At 45.0% G+C, this 24,369-nt stretch overlaps 1 protein-coding gene across 2 annotated transcripts in view; it reads right to left on the bottom strand.

Annotated features, from left to right (window-relative positions):
* Nucleotides 1-2,582: 2,582 nt before the first annotated feature.
* Rtn1 (reticulon 1) overlaps nucleotides 2,583-24,369 on the bottom strand; it is a 202,965-nt gene continuing 181,178 nt past the window's right edge. For both annotated transcript variants that reach the window (XM_029484872.2, XM_029484873.2), the window contains 6 exons: nucleotides 14,179-14,386; nucleotides 9,442-9,580; nucleotides 7,620-7,689; nucleotides 7,123-7,169; nucleotides 6,978-7,036; nucleotides 2,583-2,795 (listed from right to left, as the gene is read on the bottom strand). In XM_029484872.2, the coding sequence (XP_029340732.1) occupies nucleotides 2,753-2,795; nucleotides 6,978-7,036; nucleotides 7,123-7,169; nucleotides 7,620-7,689; nucleotides 9,442-9,580; nucleotides 14,179-14,386 (566 nt within the window). In that variant the 3' untranslated portion in view covers nucleotides 2,583-2,752. The remainder of the gene's footprint in view (nucleotides 2,796-6,977; nucleotides 7,037-7,122; nucleotides 7,170-7,619; nucleotides 7,690-9,441; nucleotides 9,581-14,178; nucleotides 14,387-24,369) is intronic.

The following is a 24,369-nucleotide window of genomic DNA, read 5'->3' on the forward strand; positions in this document are numbered from 1 at the left end:
AATTCTAGACCAACTGGAAAAATGAAATCCTGTGACCAGTGATATTGATGGTCGGTTCTGTACAATAAAACCACCTAGAATCTACGTCCTAAGACTTTGAAATGTGTTCTCAAAGGCTTGACATTGGTAACCTACGGAAACACTACAACCTTTTATTTATGAGTATATTCTATTTTTTCCTTTGGGTGTTGGATATTGAGGCCAGGCCCTCAACAGGTAAACATATGATCTGTGACCGGGCTCTACGAGCTTAGCCCATGAACTCTTCTTCTGTATCGTTAAACACTAAAAAACAAACAAACAAACAAACCAAGAATCAGGCAACAATTTAGGCTTATTATCTTCCTTTCCCAACCCAGTTCTTCTGGGCTCTTCAGGTGGAAAACAGTGTATTCTCTTGCTCAACTGACTTTATAAAGCTCTGGGGTTAGAGAGAGGACAGCAAATTGCCTAGGATGTGAAATACAAGCAGGCAGCCATTCTCAAGGCAAATTTTGGTCTTGAAACTCTTACATCAAATCAATTACCAACTTCCGTCCAATCATCTTCCGAATTATCTTTTAGGTACTCCCCTACCCATGTGGGTGATTGACATGTTAGTCAGGAGAAAGGTGAATGCTGGATGCCTTCTTTTCTTTGTCACCATGGCTCCACTGATACCTGTTTGTGTTAGACTCCTGTGACAGTGATTCCTTATATCAATCTCCAGTGCCCAGCAACCCCATTGTGTTTATGTGACCCAGAATTAAAACCTAAAGCCCCAAATCCTCCATCACCTTCAGTGAAAGAATCGACTTGGCATCGCCATTCCTACAAGCCCCACCCACCCAGCTTGGCTTACTGTTGACCATTTTCTACATATGCCATACTCTTCCTTGTCTTGGTTCCTTCTGTATGTTCTTCCTTAATCCTGCTGAAGCTCAGAACCCAGCCACACAGTTCAGCTTCCCTGAGTATATTTCTCTGGGCTGGAGCTTGAACGGCAGCTCTGGTTTCACAGTATCCTTTGGGTAGTTAGTGCTTGCACGTAAGCACTGTCCTTCAACCCCCAACCGAGAGGCCAGCTTCATGGCCGTTCCCACAATGTCAAGATGTCATTGCTGTTTTCATGCCACTTTGCCAAAGAAATAAGTAATTAGACCTAACTGTAATGCCTGAGGGAAGATTTTTTTTTTTTTACAATGCCTCCTCCCATTGACAGTCATTTCAACTACTTCTTTCCCATCTCTTCCTCTCTGACTTCAGAGTCTACCCAGGAAGTAGAATGGATAAAGGGAGGACTGAAGATGAAGCCCAGGAGAGGGTTTGCCTAGCACGCATGGGCTCTGTTTCCCAGTACCACATAAACCAGCCACAGGGCCACTAACGTGGAATGTGAGCAATTGGACAGTAGACGCCAAAGGATCAGGAGTTCAAGCTTATCTGAGGCTACATAATAGAGTGATGATAGCTAGGCTACATGGAACCCTGTCCCCACTCCCTCAAAAGTACAAATAATTTTTTTTTAACAAGAGGTCTATCACTAGGAAATTTAGCATGGTGGGTACAGGAACTCTGTGGACTTTGACCCGGTGCCCTATTTATTCTGTTCTGTACACAGCAGGATCTCAAAGGGTACTTGTCAACGGGAAGAGTTCATGATGTCTGCAATGGTTTTATGCCAGTATTTTATAAGATGATAAATGTTTACATAAGGACTCATACCACTTTCAGGCTTTTAGAAACTACAAAATATCCACGCTGACCCATCAGAGTACAATATGAAATAGCCTTTCTGTGGTGATTTCTAATATTAACACAATGAAGCTGTAACCCAGGCTGGGGCTGGACCCTGCGGTTCTGGAGATGGGAGCAAGTTGAACACTTGACCTCAGTCCTTGTGGCTCCTCCTCAAATGACTTCCTCTTTAAGACTTTTCTGTTTTTTTTTTTCATTTTCCAGTAAGATCATTAAAGACAGGGAGAAATGTCTACATTTAGTCACATTTATTGATGCATTCAGTATCAAGTACATAAGTGCAAATATCCAGAGTCTGTGATTGAGTCCACTAGGAACTACAGAGGAAGTAATACAAATTGTAATAAAGTCAACATGCTGGCACCTTTAGTTACCATACATGTAAATCAGCCCAGGCATCCCATAGGAGAAAAGTACTGTGCGTTCATTTTGGATTTATTCTTTAATTCGATCATTCTAAGTTATACAAAACGGATCACCATATGTACGGTCAACTGTTTTATATTAATTTTTATGTTCTCTGTGTGTGGGGGTGGAAATGCTAAAACATTGGCCTACAATTCTATATAGTGTTATTAGAGATGAATCCATCCAGCAACCCAAGGACATGATAAGCGATCCACTATGTGTCAGCGCACTTGGCAAGAAAGGCCTAGCCACAGGGACAGTAGAAGCTACAGAAGCGTTGCAGGGGGGAGGACATCGAGGGAGGAGGGAGAACGTGGGCTCTCACCATCATGCACTTTTTTTCTTTTCTTTTTTTTTTTAGCAACACGAAATCAAAAACCACATCTAACACACTCTATACTTTAGTGCTTGACACGGGGGGGTGGGGAGGGGGCGGCTCATATCTCCTAAGAGTACAGGAAGAGCCTGAAAACACCTGTCTCAAAGTTTGCCTCTAAGATTATGGTACCAGGAAAGGGAAACAATCAATTCGCAGTAAGGAGGAAGGAGAGAGCTGTTACCACTCCAGACACCCCCACTCATGTCCGGCTTCTCCTGGGGTGACCATCTACTCGGCGTGCCTCTTGGCGCCGGGGATTTTAGCCTGGATCCTACAAAGGTAAAAGTCAAAGGGTTACATTGCAAATGGTACCCATGAAACCACTTCGCGTGGTCATGATATGGCTTTACTGTCTTGAGTAGTTAAACAGCAGGAGTATCCTAGAAACACTTATAAACAGTGAGAAGGAACAGAAGGTTGAATGGGGCCCAGACAAGAGAGCGGCATTCTCTAGCTCAGCTTTTTGGTAGATGGGATGGCCAATGTGGCTTCTTTCACAGCTACAGAGATTGTGATACTCACCACTGGCTACTTAGTCCTGGGCACTTCTGAAAGAGGGTACAATGGCTATACCAGGAGACAAAGATAAACCGAGGTGTGTCCTGGCAGAGGAATCTCTTCACCCAGTACCCCTCCTATCACAAAATATCCAGCAGTGGGACTAAGCCTGGGTCCTAGTTCCAGATACTGCTATTCATTCATCGAATGAACCTCTCTCACAGCTTAGAAGGTCGTGTGCACATGTGCGTCTGTGTCTGTGTACGTGTCGTGTGCACAGGGATGTGTGCATATGTGCTGAGACAAGAGGCCAATTTCTGGTGACGTTCTTGAGTTGCTTTCCACCTTGTCTTTTGAGACCGGATCTGTCGCTGGCCTGAGGTGTGCTGATTAGGCTGGGTTGGCTGTTGAATCCCAAGAATGGGCCTGGCTTTGCCACACCGGCGCCTGGATTCTAAGTGCTCACTACTGGGCCTGGTTTATTTTAATGTGCTCCTTACTCTTGGGCAGCCAAGGAAGTCCTGACTGGGATCCCTCCCTAGAAAATCATCTTTAACATGTGGGGGACCAGATATTGTCAAGGCTCCTAACATTCTGTACTGCAGCCATTGTCCTGGGGTATCCGCTATCATTTTAGGATTCTAGAAGCTTTTGTTTATTGATCTGAAGCCTTAATAGTTCAGCTTGCAGACTAGGATTGTCACCTCCCTATGCACTAGGCAACCTTCAACATTCTAGAATTTAGAGAGACCAGGGACTTCTGTAGAGTTTTCCTCCTCATAGGGATGGGAGAGAGTGAAGTAAACAAGGGGGCAGGATGTTCAGATGGTGACAAATGCTATAAAACAATACAAGGCAACGGGTTAGGAAGGGAGGGGGAGTGGTGGGGAAGTGGGTGGAGCCCACTTTAGAAATAATGATCTAAGAAACAGATGCCTAAAACACAGGCAGGAGCCAGCTGACAGAGATCTGGAGGCTTCAGGCAGAGAAGGCAGAGTACAGAGGCCTGGAAGGAGCTTAGATGTTGAAGGGGCAGGTCTGAAAAGCAGGCAGTAACCCAACGGTGTTAGAACTTAGGGAGTATGGCAAAGGTTTAAAGTTCTATTCTGGGTGACAGGAAGCCATTGATAAAGCAGGGAAAGGGATGATGCAGCCTGATTTGCTTTCTTTAAAGAGTCACGATGATCCCAGTGTGGAAAATAAAGAGGGAGATGGGAGCAGAAGCGATCCTGGATGGAGAACAAGCTACAGAAGTAAGGTGTCAGATGGTGACGGGAAGGACCACGTGGTAGACACCAAACAGGCAGGTGAACGGTCTTGAGATCTCAGTTGGAGAAGGGGCTGGAGAGCTCTGTTGATGGATCGAGTGTTGAATGGGCAGGACAAAGAGGGCAAATGAGGTAGACCCCTTGCCTTGCGGCCAGAGTAATGGGTAGCATGATAAATAGGCATTTATCAAGATGTCGAGGACAGACGGCAACCAGACGCTGAGATCTAACAGCACGATACTTGGCCACGTGGGTCTGAAATGTCTATGGGGCATGCAAGGGAGAGCCATCTGATAGTTGGGAAGTAAAGATGAGTCTTGGCACAGGAGGGCAGGGGGGAAGACACAAGTATGGAGCCCTTGATCTGGAGGCAACATTTGAGGTTGGTGGGAGATCCTAAGAAATTTTTCTTAGACTCTAGTGCTGGGCAACACAGGCTACTGATGAACTCTGGTTTTTTATAACTTACCCAGTTTCTCTTTTTGCTTTGGCTACCAGGAAACACAGCCAACCTGATTTAATTTCTATTATAGGAGCCCTGTTCTCATGAGTGACATGTTGTTTTCAAAGCTTTGATTCTCAACTATAATCTAACAATTAGACTATATACGGATGCATATGCATATTTATTTTGCATTGTGATAGCCTCTGAGTTGACAGGCACACTTTTAGCCTCTCCCCTCCAAATCTCTCAGGAGACTGTCACTAAACCATTTCCACACAGTGCAATCGCAATGACATCAGCTTCCTGGTTGGAAACACAGGGGCCATCCCATGAGTGCTCATCTCCTGGCCTCAGCCTTGCCATCTGTATTCTTGCCTCCCATTTGGGCTGTAGGACAGTGGCCAGCGCACTTCCTGAACAGGATCATTTCTGTGCCTTTCTATGTGCTTATATAATTTCCTCCTCTCGCAGTGTCTTTCTCCCTATTACCCTCTACAGGAATGCTTATCCCTGCTTCAGGGCCTGTGACAAATGGTGCCCTACCTACGGGCTTTCCAGGATCCACTCTCAGAGCTGCTGCTTCCTCAGTGCTCCGACTCTAGAATTATACACAGCTCTCTTGTAGCATCCACATCACCTTATGGTTATTCCTTTATAATTTATACCAACAGGCTGAGGACTCCTGTCGAGTTGGACTCAACCATCTTCTTCATGCCTTCTCTGTCACCATAGCAACACAGGTAATAGTCTCTAGAACCAAGTGTCCAGCCCTCACCCTACCCCCCACCCTCACCCACAAGATTTCCTCAAGATTATCTAACTGAATATTGTACAATTTCAGCCCAAAACTTCTAGTTCCAGCTGCCAAATTCCCATTCAGGTTTTCTGGAGCTATAATGTTTAAATATAGTTCTAGTTTCCCAAGAGTTACCTAGGGGCTTCATTGAAATGTAAATTATAGGCCATCAACTCTAGAAATTCTAATACGATAAGCTTGTTTTGGATCTTTCCAGTCTTTTGCCTTTTGACTCTTGACTTTAGTACCAGCACTTTCTGTTCTATGCCATTCTGCTGTTTCTGTACATTGAACAATGACTATTTCATTCTTCATCTACTTATCTTCATTACGCTGGAGACACAGGGGTCTGAGGGAATGTTTTTGGGCATTATGAAATGAGCTGAGAATTGCCACATCTCCAAACTGAGAATGGAACCCCACAGAGTTCTGTGTGTGTGTGTCTGTGTGTGTGTGTGTGTTGGGTTCGGGGCTCAGGGAAAGTCAAAATGTTCTGTGCATGGAGAGAGGATAGCAGCTGCAGGCCTGGGCTATCAGGGCAGAAGGACGCAGAAAAAACAGCTCTTCCTACAGTTTTGTTATCATACATCGTTGACTGAAGCGCCTAAGTCTGAACACCACCTGGGCTCAGCTACATAATTATCTGATTACCAAATGGAGTTAATGTTGATAGAGTCTGATCCTTTCGAGAAGTGAGTCTGTCTGAAGGACAATCCAACATTTAGGTTAAATGATCTTAACGATGAAACACATCTGTCATGGCAGGCAGCAACAAGCCTTAAAACATGAAGGAGAGAGCTGTGGAAATCACTGGGCTAAGTGACCATGTTAGCTGTGGGCATGGAAACCTGACACTTGCATCTCTAAGTATCTTTACAGGCAGCTCTGTAAAGCAGGGACTGTTAGAGGCAGAAGGGTTAAAAACAGCAGTAGCACAAAACAAATACAAACTCATGAAGGAAAAAGAGTATAGCAAAAATACTTAGGTAACAGATTATTCATGCATCCTAAACCTTTAAAGTAACTTTACTGGTTTAAAATTGGTAGTGTTCGCTGTTCAAAAGACTGCAGGTGTTTATTAAGCATTTTCATTTCAATGTGACTGTTCATTTAAAATTTTCTGAATTAGGGTTCTTTCTTCTCCCCTCCATTTCATTCTTGAACATGGGCCAGCCCTTGGGGAGAGTTTAGTATTACTAAACTTGTTAAAATAGATTCATTATGATGTCTGAAATAAGCTACTGACAGTTTTATTTAATTGAGGGTTTGAAAGTTATACTTATTTTTTGAAAAGTTTTAATTGAGATGAGAGTGAATGTACGACTCGGAGGAGTAAAATCTAACTCAGCCCCTTCTTTCTCTGCCTCTTCATGACACCTAACTAATCCACTCCCGTGCTTGCCTCAGACTGTGGCTCCTTTTCAAGAGCTGCACTATGTAACTTACTTTGCCACGACGGTGTTTATGTGAGTCCTCACAAGTCCCAGATATTGGTCAACTTGTGCCTACAAAGAGGAAGAAATCATGAGTATAACCAAAAGACAATGAGGGCAAAATTTCACAAGAATGTCTGACCCCATGTCCAACTTACCTGGTGCTTAACGTACACAACAGGTAGAGTAAACATCGAAACCACAGCTGCAGAAACAGTAACAAATACACACACAACAAATATACCGTTAGAACTCTGAGAAAGATCAGCAGGAACAAGTTTACAGATACATTTTGCATAGTAAGGAGATTGTAGCATTGTTTGGGAAAAAATAGCATTGTAGATCAAAGATGACAAGGCATAAGAAACCAAATATAATAATGATATATTTGTAGATAATGAGGATGCACTGTGCCCTTTCAAGATGGCAGTCCATCCACCCATAGCTGCCACTGTAGATGTACAAATGCCAAAAGCAAATTTAGTGATGTGGTTGGAGGAAAAAACATTGAAAAGTCCATTGTTAATTGGACTGCGAGATACTCTCCACTTGGGGAGAATCTGATGCTTATTCCTAGCAATCTACCAAGAAGCTGGCAGCTGACAGCATGGAAGTACCACATCCCAGCAGTCCACAGAACACAGGAAGCCCTTACCCATAAGCAGCAGGGTCAGGCCATTGAAGAGCGCGCCAACGTAGGTCAGGAGCCACATGAGGACTGCAAACTGAAGAGAAAGGTTGTCAGAGAGCCCACCATGGTCCCTCCCAGATGGGCTCCATGTCTTTCCTGGGTTAGGATCTGAGCTGTTCTAGTTAACATTTCAATTTTTCCCCTAAAGTCTAGAATGAGCCACAACAGGAAATGGATTCCTGGGAAATGGTTTTGACGGGAAGAGTCTAAAGCTTACCATCCTGGTCCCTTGGAGACCTTGGATCATGCTGTTGTTCAGGGACCTCACGAAATCACAGGTTAAGCTGGGCATTTGGAAAGCTGTAGCTCTTGGCTGATTTTATAAGGGCCCAGGGTTTATGAAGGTTTTTTTTGTTTGTTTTTGTTTTTCTATTACATTTTTAGATGGTCAGATTAAATAATAAATGTATTCAACGATCTGTAAGTTTACATTAACTTAATTTCTAGTGTTCATCAATAAAATTTTATTGATACAACCATAGCCCTTCATTGATGGACTGTCTTTTGTTGCTTCTGTGCTGTAGTGCCCAAGTTGTACAGGTAGGATAATATAGTCCAAAGCCGCAGATGTGCAGGGTAAGATTATGCGGCCTGAAGCTGCAGATACTAGTTGGCCTTTATAGAAGAGGTTTGCTGACCTCTGTTCTGGCCCACAATTATTACATTACAAATACAAGCACAGTCAGCAATTGTGATCTCCTGACATGTTTCTAAGTATTTGTCGACATCTCCTGTTCCACAGATGCAGCTTGAAGGTCAGGCCGGTATCCCTCCCTTCTTTCTCTTAAACAATTATTAGTCAGTTCCCCTGCCCTGAGCCCCGTCCTGCACGAAGCACTCCTTAAGGACAGAACACTCACAACCATCTCCCCTCCTGCCCCCCAGTTTGCTCATGGGCCTGCTGAGTCCTGTTTCAATGACTTGGATTTTACCAGGAAGTCACAGGGAGGTCCAAGCAGCCCATGCAAAGAAACCCTCTAGGTCAGCATTTCTCAACCGGTGGGTCTCAAACCCCCAAGACCAGAGGAAAACACAGATTTCTACATTGTGATTCCTAACAGGAGCAAAATTACAGTCATGAAATAATGACAAAAATAATTTTATGGTTGGGGGTCATCACAACATGAGAAACTTTACTAAAGGGGCATGGCAGGAGGGAGGTTGAGAACCACTGCACTAGATGGAGTGAGACCATCTGAAATAAAGCCTGCATGTGTGTGTGTCCGTGTGTCTGTGTGTGTGTGTCCATGTGTTTGTGTGTGTGTCCATGTATCTGTGTCTGTGTGTGTCTGTGTGCATGTGTGTCTCTGTGTGTCTGTATGTGTGTGTGTCTGTGTGTGATGCTCTGTGCTGGGCACAGGTCTTTCCCTTAGATGCCTAACCTGAGTAATTCTGGAGGGTTTACTGTTAGACTTCTCCAGAGTACACATGTTCCTTGAATCCCTAAAAGTGATTAATTAGGAGAAGGGCTGAGCTCTTGGTTTAAGAATCTACATCTTTCCATGTAGACTGTCCAGAATGATCCAACCTAGGTTTGATCCTGGTTCTTCTAAACACACCTGGGTGACCCTGATAAATGTCTAAATGCCTCTTCTCTGAGCCCCAGTTCTGTCCTCTGTGAAACAGAGAGACGAGCCTGGATGAGTTGCAGGACTCCACACAGCTGGAGACGCTCAGATTCTAGACTAATTAGCACTTGCTTTGTAGCCTCTGAATTGTAGCTGCATATTCTAGTCTTCCTCGAGGGAGACCATGATTGTAAGGCAAGAAGACGAAGCAATCATACTTTTAAGGAATCCACCAGGTCCTGGACCAGGAAAAGCCTCCGTAGCTCCTTCAGAGTGCTGTTCACATACAGCTGCAGGCAGTCTGTGTACTTCTGGATCTGCTCCTGGGACAGGGTGATCTCCAGCTCCAGGTAGGCCCTGTCAACAAACCATCCCAAGAGAACGCCATTAGAGGGTTGAACACGGGCTGCTGCACCCCAGGGCCAAGTGCGTGCTCGTCACACGGGGACGACTGTGGCTGGGTCACCTCCAAGGGTTATGGCTGCTGGCTGCGGGACACCAGGCACACCCGCCTTCTGTACACCTGGAGGGCAGAAGTTCTGACTCTCTGGGGGCTCTGCGACTCTATAAAACACAGTATTAAAGGGTGGACTGGAACTCAGAGAAACAAGGAAGGACTGAGAAAGACTGGTGAAGAGACAGCTACTTTACTGATGGCACCACACACAACTTATAAAGGAATGAGTGTCTCCTTTACAAAGGAATGAGTATCCTCTTCAGATACTACAGCAATCTGAAAAGCCCAGCTGCCAAACTGGTCCTTGACAAACTAAGAATTTCTGTTTTAGTTCTGAAACTGACTTCCAGATTTCTCCTGAGAACAATGGTAATTCCAGTGGCCTGGACCTTATTGAACACTCATTGGTCTTAGTGAATGGTGGTTTTAGCAATGAGGGTTTTGTTTTCATTTATTCAAGTGGTGAGACTTAACTCAATACTAAATAAAATACAGAACATATTCCCACAATATACATAAGCTTTCCATGCGTGGCCACACCCCTCCACCGAGCTCCATCTTCCCTTCCTTCTCCCCCCTCTTCTACCTGAAGACGGCTCTGGACTGCCTGCCTAGCCTAGATTTCTCCAAAGCATGGGATGAACAGACACGGACAGTAAAGCAGCCTTTGTCCTGAGCTGTATGGGGAGTTATGGACTAAAGGCTGGACTCCTCCTGAACAATGTGTTGAAATCCTCAGTCTTAATGTGGCTGACCTGATCAGCCAGGTACTTGGGAAGGCAATTATAAGAGGACGGGACCCTTTTGAATGAGACTGGCCCCCTTCAGAACTAGTTTAATCCTCTTTATTGGAGCCCCAGAGAACTCTTGATGCCTTGTAAGGACCCAACAAAAAGATAGCAGTTTATAATTCCACTACAAGGCACTTTGGTTACAGATTTAGCACAAATGGGAGAAATGTGTGTTTTTTATCATTAAATCCAATGAGTTTATGGTACTTGGTTAAAACAACCTGTACTGGCTGGTTTTGTGTGTCAACTTGACACAAGCTGAAGTTATCACAAGGGAGCCTCCCTTGAGGAAATGCCTCCATGAGATCCAGCTGTAAGGCATTTTCTCAATTAGTGATCAAGGTGTGAGGGTCCATTCATTGTGGGTGGTACCATTCCTGGGTTCTATAAGGAAGCAAGCTGAGCAAACCAAGGGAAGCAAGCCAGTAAGTGTAACATCCCTCCATGACCTCTGCATCAGCTCCTGTTTCTTGACCTGCTTGAATTCCAGTCCTGACTTCCTTTGGTGATGAACAGCAATGTGGAAGTATAAGCTGAATAAACCCTTTCCTCCCCAACTTGCTTCTTGGTCATGATGTTTGTGCAGGAGTAGAAACCCTAACTAAGACACAACCTAAACCGACTTTGGGAGTTTATATTTAAATATTAATGTTTTTCTCCCCTTGGAAGAAATACAAAACATACTGACTTATCCAGATAGTGAGATATGATTTAAAAAAAATACAGATTCAGGTATTGCCTTTGCTCATACAACTGACTTGACAGAAGGAATTTTAAACTTTACATTTGCCTGCTAAAGGACAATGTGTAGTTTAAAATAAAATAGGCTGAGTGTAGTTTTAGAATATTGTTCCTGTACATGGGTATGGGAAGAAATAAGGCAAATGGGACCTAAATCCCCCATGTTTAAGCCTTGGGGGATGAGAACATGGCAGTTCTACAATGAAGTAGAAAGTGACTAAGGACAGACAGAGGCCAGGGCCAAGGGGAGGGGTGAAGATGAGGATTTGGGCTGTTGGGAACAAATGAAAGAAACATATTTTAAGGACTACCATTTCATTTTCAGACTCCATTTAATCATAGGAAGGAACTAAATTCAATTCCCTAGGACCTGGGGACTTCCCTACAGCTGAATAGCTTCTGTTTTTGTTTTTTTTTTTTTTTAAAGATTTATTTATTTATTATATGTAAGTACACTGTAGATGTCTTCAGACACTCCAGAAGAGGGCGCCAGATCTCGTTACGGATGGTTGTGAGCCACCATGTGGTTGCTGGGATTTGAACTCTGGACCTTCGGAAGAGCAGTCGGGTGCTCTTACCCACTGAGCCATCTCACCAGCCCCTAGCTTCTGTTTTTAACAGCTGTCTGAGTCCAGACATCTCAGGGACAACTTCTCCATCTTGTTGGCAGGGTCAAACACATTCATGTTCCCATGTCGGAGGGAACACCTACCCCACTTCTCCAAATGTTTTCTTTTTTTTTTTTTTTTTTTTAAAAGATTTATTTATTTATTATATGTAAGTACACTGTAGTTGTCTTCAGACATTCCATAGAAGAGGGAGTCAGATCTTGTTACGGATGGTTGTGAGCCACCATGTGGTTGCTGGGATTTGAACTCCGGACCTTTGGAAGAGCAGTCGGGTGCTCTTACCCACTGAGCCATCTCACCAGCCCCCAAATGTTTTCTTAATTGTCTGTTAACAGGTAAAAATAATATAGAAATTGCTGTTTTCTAAACCAAGTTATAAAAATATATACCCAACTGAGTGCTCTGCCCTAATTAACTACATGCAGCTGACCTAATGAGCTGTACCCTTATCATGCTGAGCTCCTGGCCTAATGTCTAGGAGGATGAATTAAAGACCTTGAAGCCAGGTGCCCTAGACATGGCCCAGTCTCCAACGGGTACTCCCTTGCTTTAACCATAATATCAAAATACAATTGCATAACACTGCAGCTCTCTCCAGCTCACCCCAGCTCACCCCTTGATTTGTGTTAACATCCTTTAAAAATGATGTACAATGTCTCTTTGGGGATGCAGTTCAGATCCCAAACTGGCCGACTCCCTGGGCACTCAGACAAGAAAACTTTCACTTTTAAGCTTTTACCTCCGAAGTGAGTTTTCTCAGCTTCCACTCCAACCTCAACATCGGCCCCATGCTACTGCCACTGAAATCTGGCTTGTGTATACGCTGCTAAAAACAAAGGTGAGCCACCTCTGAGCTCTGTGGGTGTGGGGACTGTGAAACCAAGCTACAGCCCAGATGGCCCAGTGACTCGGCATTAGAAAGAGGCCCCACGATTGTACCGTGTCAGTGCATGGTGAAGCACCACGGATGTGTGCCAAGGATGTGCACCACGGATGTGCACCCCATCATTGTGCTGGGCGCTGACCTCAGGACCAAGATGCTGAGGAGGGACGCCTGACAAGCAGCCTTTACTTTCAGGCTGCCCAGTTGCCCCGGATGGACATCGTTTTCTTTGCTGAGGCTCTGCTGCAACTGAGGTTTTAACTCAGCTGACGGATGAGGCAGGGCAAGGGCTCACCCAGAAGTGGTGCTGGTGAACTCTAGAGACGGCCTGGAGCCGTGCTGCGGCATCCTCTACATGGCTCACCCAGGTCTCAGCACTGTCCCTCAAACACATGATCGAGCACATGTGTAGTGGAGCCTATGGCCGGCAGGCGGGTGTGTGGGACACTCACTTGCACTGACTTCTGCAGGCAATCCTGCTCACCACTGAGGTTGGATGGAGGAACTTACTACAGTGGAGTTGGTTGGTTGCATCTGGGTAGGCTGGGGCTTTACCAAAAACATAAAAACCTGGCACCCTGTCCTCATAATACTACTGGCCACATGACCTTACTTCTTGTAACCTCAGTGTTACCCATCTGTAAACTGGGGTCACAGTGCCTGCTCTGCCTTCCTTATGGAGGTGGATGGAGTAAGTAGTTGTTGACATTCTCTCTTTAAGTGTACAAGGAAAAGAAAAAAAAAAACCCAAAACATGAGATTGGCAATAGTGGCTCAGAGGTTGGGAGCACTTGTTGCTCTTTCAGAGGACCTGGGCCCCATTCCCAGCGCCTACATGGCGGCTACAACCACTTATAACCCTAGTTTCAGAGGGTCCAAAAGACACACACATGACGCACATACATGAGGCAAAACATTCACACACACAAGGTAAAATAATTAAATATAAAAAAAAAAAATCTTGGGCTGGTGAGATGGCTCAGTGGGTAAGAGCACCCGACTGCTCTTCCGAAGGTCAGGAGTTCAAATCCCAGCAACCATATGGTGGCTCACAACCATCCGTAACAAGATCTGACTCCCTCTTCTGGAGTGTCTGAAGACAGCTACAGTGTACTTACATATAATAAATAAATAAATCTTTAAAAAAAAAAAAAAGCTCAAAAGCTAAAAAAAAAAAATCTTTTTTTTTTTTTTTTTAAAGCCCTGCACATAGCTAACGGGTTGTGCTTATTTTTGAAAGCCAGTAGGGTTTTGATAAGAATGACTTTGATGCAGAACCTACCAGCAATCTTAGGAAGCAAAAACAGGGGTTCTGGAAAAGTCTAGGGGGTTCGCGGAGTTGTTGGGGAAACACGCCACCGCCCCAGTTTCCCAGAGAGCTAGCAATAAGATGGGGCGGGGGTGAGGGTGGGGCAGAGAGGCGGGGTGAGGGCTAGCCAGCTTGGGCCACTCACTTGAAAGGGTGACCCTCATCTGTTTTCTGCACAGCTTGTAGAACGGACTTGTAGATGCGGAAGCTGATGGTGGCAGAGAGGGCGGCCAGGGCCAGGTAGGCGACGACGCTCACAACGCTGAACTGGGTCAGGGAGAAGAGCAGCAGCAGGAAGCTCCCGAACACAATCCCCGTCTGCTTGATATCCCGCCAGTACAGAAGGTCAATAGCTGTGGAAGGAAACACAGACACACATAGCACGACACACATAGCACGTGACTCCGGCAGGACCGGGGCAAGCTGAGGGCTCTGCTGCTGAGGCTGGGGCTGCAATCTCCCACCCGGGGCTGTGAGGAGAGAGATGGCGACACCAGACACACTGACTGATGGATACTCCATTTGGATTTGGAAGAGTGCCCGATGCCGGGTTCCCAGATTCGCAGCCATGGCTCCAGTGTGCAAGCGCATCGCTATGGTGCATCTCTGTGGGATATGTTACCTGGACAGTGGCGGGGCATATGCGAGTCCAGAGAGGGCCTGTTCTTCCCTCTGACCACACTGATTACAAGCATAAGTGGATACTCTGTGGCCAATATTTGGTCTCAACAGGGGGCCAGCAGGTGCACAGATTAGCTGCCACTGAGAACAAGCAGCAAGGAAGTCGAGTTTGAAAAGGAAGCTGGTCCGTTTGGAAGGAAAGCCCGGGTGACCTCAGCCAACGCCACGTACACCTCAACAAAATTAGTTTTCTTCCAAAATCCAAGAGAAACTGAGACCCATGGCTGTGCAACAAGGCCGGAAGTTGACCTTTGCAAGGCTGAGGATTGCACCAAGGGCCTCATGTGTGAGCGAGGCATTTAACCTAACCACTGAGCTATCTCTTATCCCTCTTTACATTTCTAGCTTATTATTACAGGACTGTGCTGCCAGCCCCACCGGGATTAAACCTTCGCATGCTCCCTGTGGTGGTTTGACTAAGAAAGGCCATCATAGGTTCATAGGTTTGAATCCTTGGTTCCCAGTGGGTGGAACTGTTTAGGGAGCATTAGGAAGTGTGGCCTTCTTAGAGGAAATGTGTCACTGGGGGGCCGCTTTTGAGGTTTCAAAAGCCCACGCCTTTGCCAGTGTCTCCTCCTTTGCCTCCTACTTGTGGATAAAAATGTGAGCTTTCAGCTACTGCTCCAGCACCATCCGTGTCCTGCCATCTTCCCAGCACGCCAGGCATGGACAGTAACGCCCTGGACCCATCGAGTCTAAACACGAAGCCCATTTATGTTTCTTATTTAACATACACACAGTGTGAAGGTCATTCTAGACAGTAAAGCGTTTCTGTGCGGGCTACCGAGTTTCAGGGTGTGGAACTTGTCATTTGTATCTAGAGTTGGAGATGATCAACCTGTACAACACACCATGCCTGCTGACGATCAAGGGCTAATGAGGTGACATGGGAACATTGTACAGCAGAGAGCTAAAGCCTCCTCCCAGAAAACTCATCTCGGGATGCAAGGCGAAAGGCTCCTTTCTCCGGTCTCAGAGGCCCCCGGCAAAGCAACACTGGAGAGAAAATCCTTCCCTATCAACTGGCTTGCATCATCACTGTGGTCCCTCAATGGCTCCAACGCAAAGTTGCCAGCAGACACCTATTGGTTTGACAAAGTGTGAGTCCCTGTCTCTTAGGACACTTCTCTGATATAAGAAGCAGAGAGAGGAGAAGCTCAAAAGCATGTTTGGGGAGGAAATAACAATTTTTTATTTCCCTTTTAAAAATAGGATCAGGGCCCCAAGTCTATGCTAGAAGTTCTTGCTGTGCTAAAGCCTCTTTCTACCCAATCACTTGTCACACTGATAACTAGAAATTAATATATTTGAACCATTGTTTTTTTGCCTCAAACATCTATATATCATCATTGTGTTCATTTTTTTTTTTTAAATGCCAGGATGCCAAAACCAAAGACTGCACGGAAAGATTTGCTTTCCTCAATTAACAATGTGGAAGGGAACAACACAGGCACTCACAGAGCTTGCATGATCCAACTAAAGAAATTTCCCCTCGGAAGAGTGCCAACGTGCAATGTTTCTAGGTGCAGAAGACCTCTAGGAAGAAATGCTCTGTGAAGTCCTGCAGCCCTAAGGACAGGTGACAGAGGAGGGAAAAGGCAAGATCTCCACATGGCTGGGCTCCTCTTGGCAGGCCTGGAGGCAATAAGGCCAAGGAGTCCTTGGTGGAGTCTAAACCAGCCAGGATGAAGGCCTGAGAGTGTGAGGAGCCTCCAACAGCTCTCTTTATTGAGCTAGTGCCTCACTGAGGGAGAACCAAACACCAGGCTTTGTGCTGGGAGACAGAGCCATAAGAATACCTGAAGTATGAAAATGGAGGTCTTACAGTTACAAAGGAATGGATGTAATTTCTTTAAAGGCAGGCAGCACAGTATCATGGGCAGGCACACGGTGATACAGACACCTTGTAAGGAAGCCCGAGTTCTCCTGGAGGACAGGGAAAGACCTGGGGATGGTGGTTCACACAACCCTGTGACTAGTGAAGGGGCATGGGAAGCTTTCAGGCTGGATCAACTTGAATCCTCACTGAACAAGTCGCTAAATACCTGTTAATATAGGTTCCCCCTAAAAAAGCCTTCTACATCTCTGGCTACCTGTTCAAAAGAGCTGAGAACGGTTGGCACCCAGTCTGGGGCAGGCTTGGAGGGATCTGTAGGCAGAGAGGTTAAATGAGTCCACGTGTTTGGTGATCAATTACGAGAAGTTTCTACTTAGGCAATCACCAGAAATCTTGTAAAGGATGAGCTGTGGGCTTGGAGTGTTTTGTGTCAATATTATCCAGGTGGATACTAAAATATTCACAGCACTCTCATGTCTTATTTCATTTAAGCCTTACAATAAGCCCCATTAGACAGGTAGCACACTGAAGAAGCTAAAAGTTAACATGTTTTCTCAGTATGCAATAAAGTAGCTATTTAAATGGGTCATCTTTTTTTTTCTTTTAGTAAAATCAAGTCCTTATCATATTTCTTGATCACTGGCTTTCTAATAAGCATAAGAATCGAGCAATTACAAAATGTTCTTTCTGTATTTTTAAGGATGTGAAGGTCTATCTGGGAAGACCAGACAGTTCACTGGACAAACCCCAACACGAGGTCAGTCTGTCTATATTGCAGGAGGAGCTACGAGTCTGAAGTTGTGGTAGTCCTGGAGTGGATGAAGGAAGAATTGGGGGTGCTTGTTAAACTTGGGGCACATGCTTGGGGGGTGCATAAAGGGAACATTATGCAGGATTAGTTTGATGAACAGAATAGACTATTGGCATATGAGTGCATCCAGAATAGAACAAAACAGTTGAAGGCCTGGAAGTGGAAATCTCTGGGAAATAGGAGGCTAACGAAGGCAATGGGATGAAGCAATATGGCAGGAGTAGGGCTACAGCGAGAGTCCTGGGGGCTGGAAGAGGTAGACTCAGCAGTGTAGATTTCAGTGTCTGAAAAGACAGAAGCTTCCAGGCATTCCACAGGAAACAGTGCAGATCCATGAAGGCAAGTGAGGACTGGGAAGGAGCCTCTGGGTCTGGTGGCTAGAAGGGTCATGTGGTTCTGTGTAGGGGGCTGTGCTGGAAGCTAGTGGTGGGGCAGAGCAGTACGGGGCCTAGAGAAATGGAAATCCAGAGGAATGGAGAGCATGGCCATCTGAGCAGCGGTAACTGTGCGCTCTGCTCAGCCTTCTGGTGGAGAAAAATCTGGGATTGGAGAGAAAACGGATGGGTGAAGATTTCTGAAAAGAAAAGACAGGTGGTTGAGCAAGGACTTGGGGAAGATGGGATGAATCAGCCATCGCCGTTCTTCCCAAGAAAGGAGGAAAGGGACGGGAGACTTTCGGAAAAGCACCAGAAGATTTAAATATCACATGTGACTGACGTGATATTTCTGTTGGATGGTCCTGCTATACAACAAGGGTTCCAAAAGGGACGAATAAAGGATCAACAAAGGGTCGAGGGCCTTTGATTAAAGACAAGGGCTCGGTTGATGCAGGCAGCAGGGTTCCATCTGGGGTGCTATGGTCAGTAGCTGCAGGGCTGACCTGAGGCTGTCAACTGTCTGTCACACAGCATACGTCGAGGAGACTTAAATTTGAGGGGTCAGAACTGAACATGGCAATACCTGGGACCAGGGTTTACAGCTGGAGATGTGGACAGGGAGAACGGCAATGGCCACAGTGCAGGTCAACAGTTCCCTGTTCCAAGGATGGCGTGGGATGGGTGGGAGGCTACGAAGCTGTGCTCTCAGAAGAGAATGTCTGTTCTCTGCATTCCAAATGTCAACTTTGCAGATTCGAATTTTGATGGGAATGATGTGAATCTCTTAGCAAGCTTTACGGTATCTGCTATGGTTTTAATATAGCTTATCCCCACTTCCCCCGAAATTCACTTTAGAACTGAATCCCTGTTGTGAAGTTTAAGAGGGTGAAAAACTTAATCCAACTAAGGGATTTAGAAGTGGAGGTATAGAGAAGGGATTAGGACTAAATTAACTAAGTCCTCAGCGGGGAGCCTGCGTAACTGAGCCCTGGTGGCTTTATGAGACAGGAGTCCAGGACACATATGTATCAGTGTGTTCCCTGTCTTTTGTCACCTGATACCCTGTAGCACCTCAGGGCTCTGCCAGCAAGCAGGCCATTGCTAGGTCAGGAGCTTGATCAACTGTGGACTTGCTGAATTGTATGTCCACACAAGCTTCTCTTTACAAGTTACCAAGACCATGCTATGGTGTCATGAAAAGCAGAGTGTAATATGCCCACAGTGGGTCCATGCCCACAGTGGGTCCACATTAGTCAACCCTTGATTAAAGTTTCCCTAGTAATCCTACAACTGCAGTGACCTCAAGTGCCTTGGGGACAGCAAAGTGGAGATAGTTTCCCTCTTTTGATATTCTCGTGCAGAAAGTCGATGGGGAAGTCAAACAGTGGAGCACACATTCACGGAGCATGCTCACAAGGACAGGTACATGGCTGCGTCACTTTGGCAATTCCAATAATTACAGCTACTTTGCTGAAAACCAGGAGGCAACAAACCGGATCTGAAAGGCCTCAGTAGGCTCTATTTTCAGTTTGATAAAGGGCTTGGTGATCGCATCTTATGCCTCACATCACAGGTATGAGTGCACAGCTGTCGTGTACTTAGAACCAATGCTGTCAAAGATGAAATAAGAGATCTGAAGACTCAGTATCAAACCAGTGTGCCAATACCTTCCAGAATCTCAGGAAAACCAAACCAAACCAAACCAAACCAAACCAAACCAAATCAAACCAAACCAAACCAAACCAAACCAAATCAAATCAAACCAAACCAAACCAGAAAACACAATGAGAGTGGTGTTCCGTGTTTAGAATTATGGAGAATTAAACTCTGTCAACTTTCTTGAGAGGAAGTCCTTTACTGTGATCTAAATACTTTCAGTTTGGAAATCTTTTAGCTGCATACAGTTCTATGACCCCAATGGTGGCTGTGGTACTCAGAAAGTTTATTAAAAATGTATAAGCAAAGAAGACAGTAGTGCAACTGCCCATATTTTATTTATAAAGCAGAATGTGGCATAAGTAAATATAAAATGGCAATAAATTAAACAATTGACTGTACCATCGATCCTTTTCTCTTTTTCTTTATCTGTAGCCAAGGCTGACCTCGAATTTACTATGTAGGCAAGGCTGGTCTTGGATACCTGCTCCTTCTACCTCTGCCTCCCAATGCATACACTATTATGCCCAGCTACCACCCTAGTCCAGAAAAGATCATAGGTGCCATTGAATCACAAGTTAATGCTATTTTATATAAGGCCAAATAGGAAAATGTTAAAAGAAATTGTTGTAGAAATATCAGTATTGCAAACAGAGAATCGCTAACAAATAAACTGATATTGATGGGTACCAACTACCTCATGAAAACTGACAGAAGGCTCTACAAGCCCAGGGTCCCCAGCCAGTGTCCAAAGAAATGATGGGAAAACCGGTGTCTGACTGATGTTCCTGAGGCCAGCAATATATCACAGAGTGCTGGCACAAAGACACTAAAGTAACTTGCTCCCCTTAGTCCCCCATTGCACATTAAACAAGAGAATTGTAATAGAAGGGTGGCTGAGCTCTTAACACCTTAAACTCAGACCTTCAGAGGTGATGCCTTTTAGTGGAACAAATGGTGAATTCCACTTACTAAGACAGAGTCTCCCACACAGTGGGACTTCAAAGCATTAGTCCAGGAGCCCCGAGCCCAGCTGGGCATCTGCTGGCAGAACTCCTGATACCCTTTCTTCATACCACCTAAACACAGCCAAGCTAGCTGTCAAGAAAAAAATGCCAACACTATTTCTAGATGTTTCAGTAACCCTGTGGATGATTTGAAAGGGAAGGTGTGGGGAACTCGGCATTTCCTACACACCGTGAAAGGGCTCAGCATTTAACCCACTCTAAATGAGCTTTGGAGGAACGACGGAAAAGAAAGGATTTCATTGTCAAAGCCACAGCCAAGAGCAATGTCTGGTACCCTTTTCTGTGGATGTGTAGTACAGTTCCCGCTTGCTGCTTCTTGGCTTGCATGGAAGGGAAATACTAGATGCTTAGGCAAGCCTCACCATTTCCCTCCGCCAGAAGTGAGGCTGATTCTCATCTTCAAGCTGGCAGCAGTACCTTTCCTGTTCTCTACTTCCTAGGAGGGGAGCTTGGTCCAGGACAATTAGGACCAGAAAGTGAGGCCCCATGGGATGTACACATTAAAACAAGTCAGCTAGCTTCACTTCTTTCTATGTCTTAAGCAAAGTCAAGGCCTCACTGGCAAGAGTTTCCCCACAAACTGTGATGCAGGAGGCAAAGGCTGTGGGAAGGGAGCATCGTGTCCGAGGCTAGGAAGATGCTACAAGACACAGGGGACCAAACAGTGCAACAGCAAAACTATTCCTTGAACTGAAAACAAAAAGCATAAAGAGGAATTACTTCTCATCACATTCGGTCCCATTTGTTAAATTACTTGCTCTTACAAAGGTGGTCATATTTTATCCCTCTCCTCACCAAACTACAGAGTGGTAAACCTCGAATCTGATGACAGCTAACACTTGATTGATTTTAGCTGTTACTTAGTCAGATAATATCTTTATTTTGTTTATCTTGAGATATGCTAGTTGGTTGGCCTAGAATTCACTCTAGAGCCCTGGGTGGCCTCAAAGTCATGAGACTTCTCCTGCCTCCAATCTGGGTGCTAGGATTCTATGTATGAGCCACCATGCTGGGCTCAGACTATGTGTTTTAGAGAATTATTAATATCAAGTCTTCGACCTTGATTTCTGAGTTTAATTATAAGGAAGCCATGTTTTTCCCAGATGGCTGCTGTAGTTTCAAAGGAGCTGGAAGAGGAGTGGTCTGAAAGCCCTGGTGGGTGGGAAAGGCATGCACCCTGGAGGCTGGGGTGTGGGTGTGGGTGGGGATTGTGAGGTAGGTGTGTGTGTGTGTGTGTGTGTGTGTGAGAGAGAGAGAGAGAGAGAGAGAGAGAGAGAGAGAGAGAGAGAGAGAGAGAGAGAGAGAGAGAGGGAGGGGCGGGGGAAAATATCCTAGAAACCATACACTCAAGGTCTTTCTTAGTTTTTTCCCCCCTTGCTGGGTTCTGTGCATTTCTAAACCTTAATGATACTGTAAACTAATTTAAAGCATTACTTCTCCTTTGTGTTCCAAAGAAAGACCTAAAAATAAAGAATTCCAGCTAACTTCACTCGGCCTCTGTTATTCACACTCCTCGGGCCTCAGGCATTGAGCAGGGCTGCTGTTTTTTTTTTGTTTTTTGTTTTTTTTTAATGGAGTAAGCAATAACTCATGAAAACCTGAGAAACAGAATAGACATGAAGACAAAGATATAGAGCAGCATTTTTTTGTCAAACAATCTTATCCATTTAAAATGTTTATTTTTAAAATGGGTATTGTAGAAAGTTCATCTATGAAGCTTAAACTGAAACACAATTTCAAAGATTCTAACTTTTTAATATTTATCATAATATTCTTTATAATTTTAGGAATAGCTCATGCTGTAAAGAGATCTGAAGTTCATAATTCTTTCAGCCCTATGTTGGTTTCTCATGTCAAATCGTTTTAAATTGCTCTTGAGCTGGGCGTGGCAGCACATACCTTCGATCCCAGCACTAAGGAGCAGGTTGATTTATGTGAGTTGGAGGCCATCTTGGTCTGAAAAGCAAGTTCCAGGACAGCCAGGGCTACACAGAGAAACCCGATCTCGGGGGTGGGGAGGAAGGAGAATATTTTTGAGACCTCCATATTTCAATTTATAAAAAGCCCCCTTTCCCCTGCATGCCTAGACTTTAGCTTCATTTTTCTGATGTACATACCTGCAAGTATTTGCAGAGGCAGATAGACAAATATATTAGACAATATATAGCCAGTATTCACACTGATTATAGCCAGTATTTACCCACACTGATTAGAAACTGGGGTGATTTGTGGCTTTTATTGAAATCTTTTGACAAAAATAAAAAATGCATAGTGTACCCGCATCTCTGTCAGAGAAGCAGAAAACAAATAAAACATTTCCATCTTAAACTCTGCCCTTCCAAAGGTCCTCTCAACAGCGATGAAGATGCTGTAAAAAGAGAACACCCTGTTTTCAGTGGATCCCACTGCCTGAATAATACACATTTGAGATATTCTGTGTACCTAGAGTCTTCCCTCACTAGGTAAAGTCCCAGTGCCCCAACCGAGCAGGTTCCCATGGGATCTCATTAGAATCTGCACCAGGGAGGAGTTTGTTGTATAATGCTATGCTGTAATATTTGGCGTATTCTAATGATGAGTCTAAATAAAAAGCTGTCTTTAATAAAAGGTGAGACTGTCTCCTATTTATATGTGTGCACAGGTGAGCATGCATGTGTGTACTGGTGTGGGGGCTGGAGAACAGTCTCTGGTCTCGTGCCTTAGGAGCCATCCATCTCATTTTTTGAGTCAAGGTTTTTCACTGGGAACTGAGGTTCACTGAGTAGGTTAGTCTGGCTGGCCAGTAATCTCTGGGGACCCACTGTCTTTACCTCCCCAATGCTAGGGTTACAAGCTGACACGGAGCTTCTTAACATAAATTCTGGAGATCTTTCTTGCTAATTTCATGCTTATGCAACAAGTATCTTATCGACTACTTCGTTCAGTTTCTGTGGCTAAAATTTGTGTGTTTACCAGTGTCATGGGATGCTTGGGTCTTTAGTAAATGTTTCAGCGAGTAACATTTAGATTAGACAATCCTAAAGCAGCTCCATAGAGCACTGTAGGCCACCACAGAGTATACTTCTTGTTGAAAGATAACTAGATAACATCATTGAAAGGTTGTGGGCTGGTGGAGACAACACACACAAAGGAGTTGAGCTTTAGCATCCAAGCACATGACAGATCGCCAAGACACCACAGCACTACAGATGCTGCCCATTACAGTTTTTTGAACATGGTAGAAAGGGGAGGTGGGCAGGGGTCTTCAGAGTACAGACAGATTCCTACGGGTGGGGGCTGCTCATGAATCTTCATCTCTGTGGCACGGGATCATTGGTTAAATGATCAATATAAGGCAAATTACCGGTTAAATATCAATATAAGGCAAATTACCAGTCCTCTCAGTCTTAAGCCTGGAATTCCCTGCCCAATACAGTGAGAGGAATGTCACGAAGGCTTAGGAACCAGTAGCACAGTCACTGACAAGTTGCTAATATCGAGAAGACTTTAGGACGACCAGTCTGTGATGGTGGGGATGGGGACAATGATATAAGTGGGGCGTGTGCCTTGCATGGCTGCTGGATGTCGCTCTGTCTGTGAAGAAGGGCCTAAGTGAACATATCTCAGAGAGGTGGGTGGGATCTCACCTTCTGTCACTCAGCATTCATGAGGGCGGCGGTGAGTGTTGGGAGGTGAGGGGATGCCAGTCTGAGAGCCCCCGTTAACTATTGAATTTACCGCTCCTCACAGATCCTGGGCAAGTTTGATTTACCTTCTTAGAGTCTCCCACCATCCAGGAGTTGAATGGAAATTTGAGAGGATACTTGGCAAAATGGAAACTTGTGAGTATGAGGGCTGTTCCCCATCACTCAGACAACTTGTCTTTCGATAAATCACAGAGGAAAGCACGGCCTACCTCAGAGGCAGATGGCGGAACAGTGGGAAGCAGGGCTCCGGCTGTCACCAG

Source organism: Mus caroli, unplaced genomic scaffold, assembly GCF_978045245.1.
Source record: "Mus caroli unplaced genomic scaffold, Mus_caroli_1 scaffold_14, whole genome shotgun sequence".
Taxonomy (NCBI): Eukaryota; Metazoa; Chordata; class Mammalia; order Rodentia; family Muridae; genus Mus; species Mus caroli.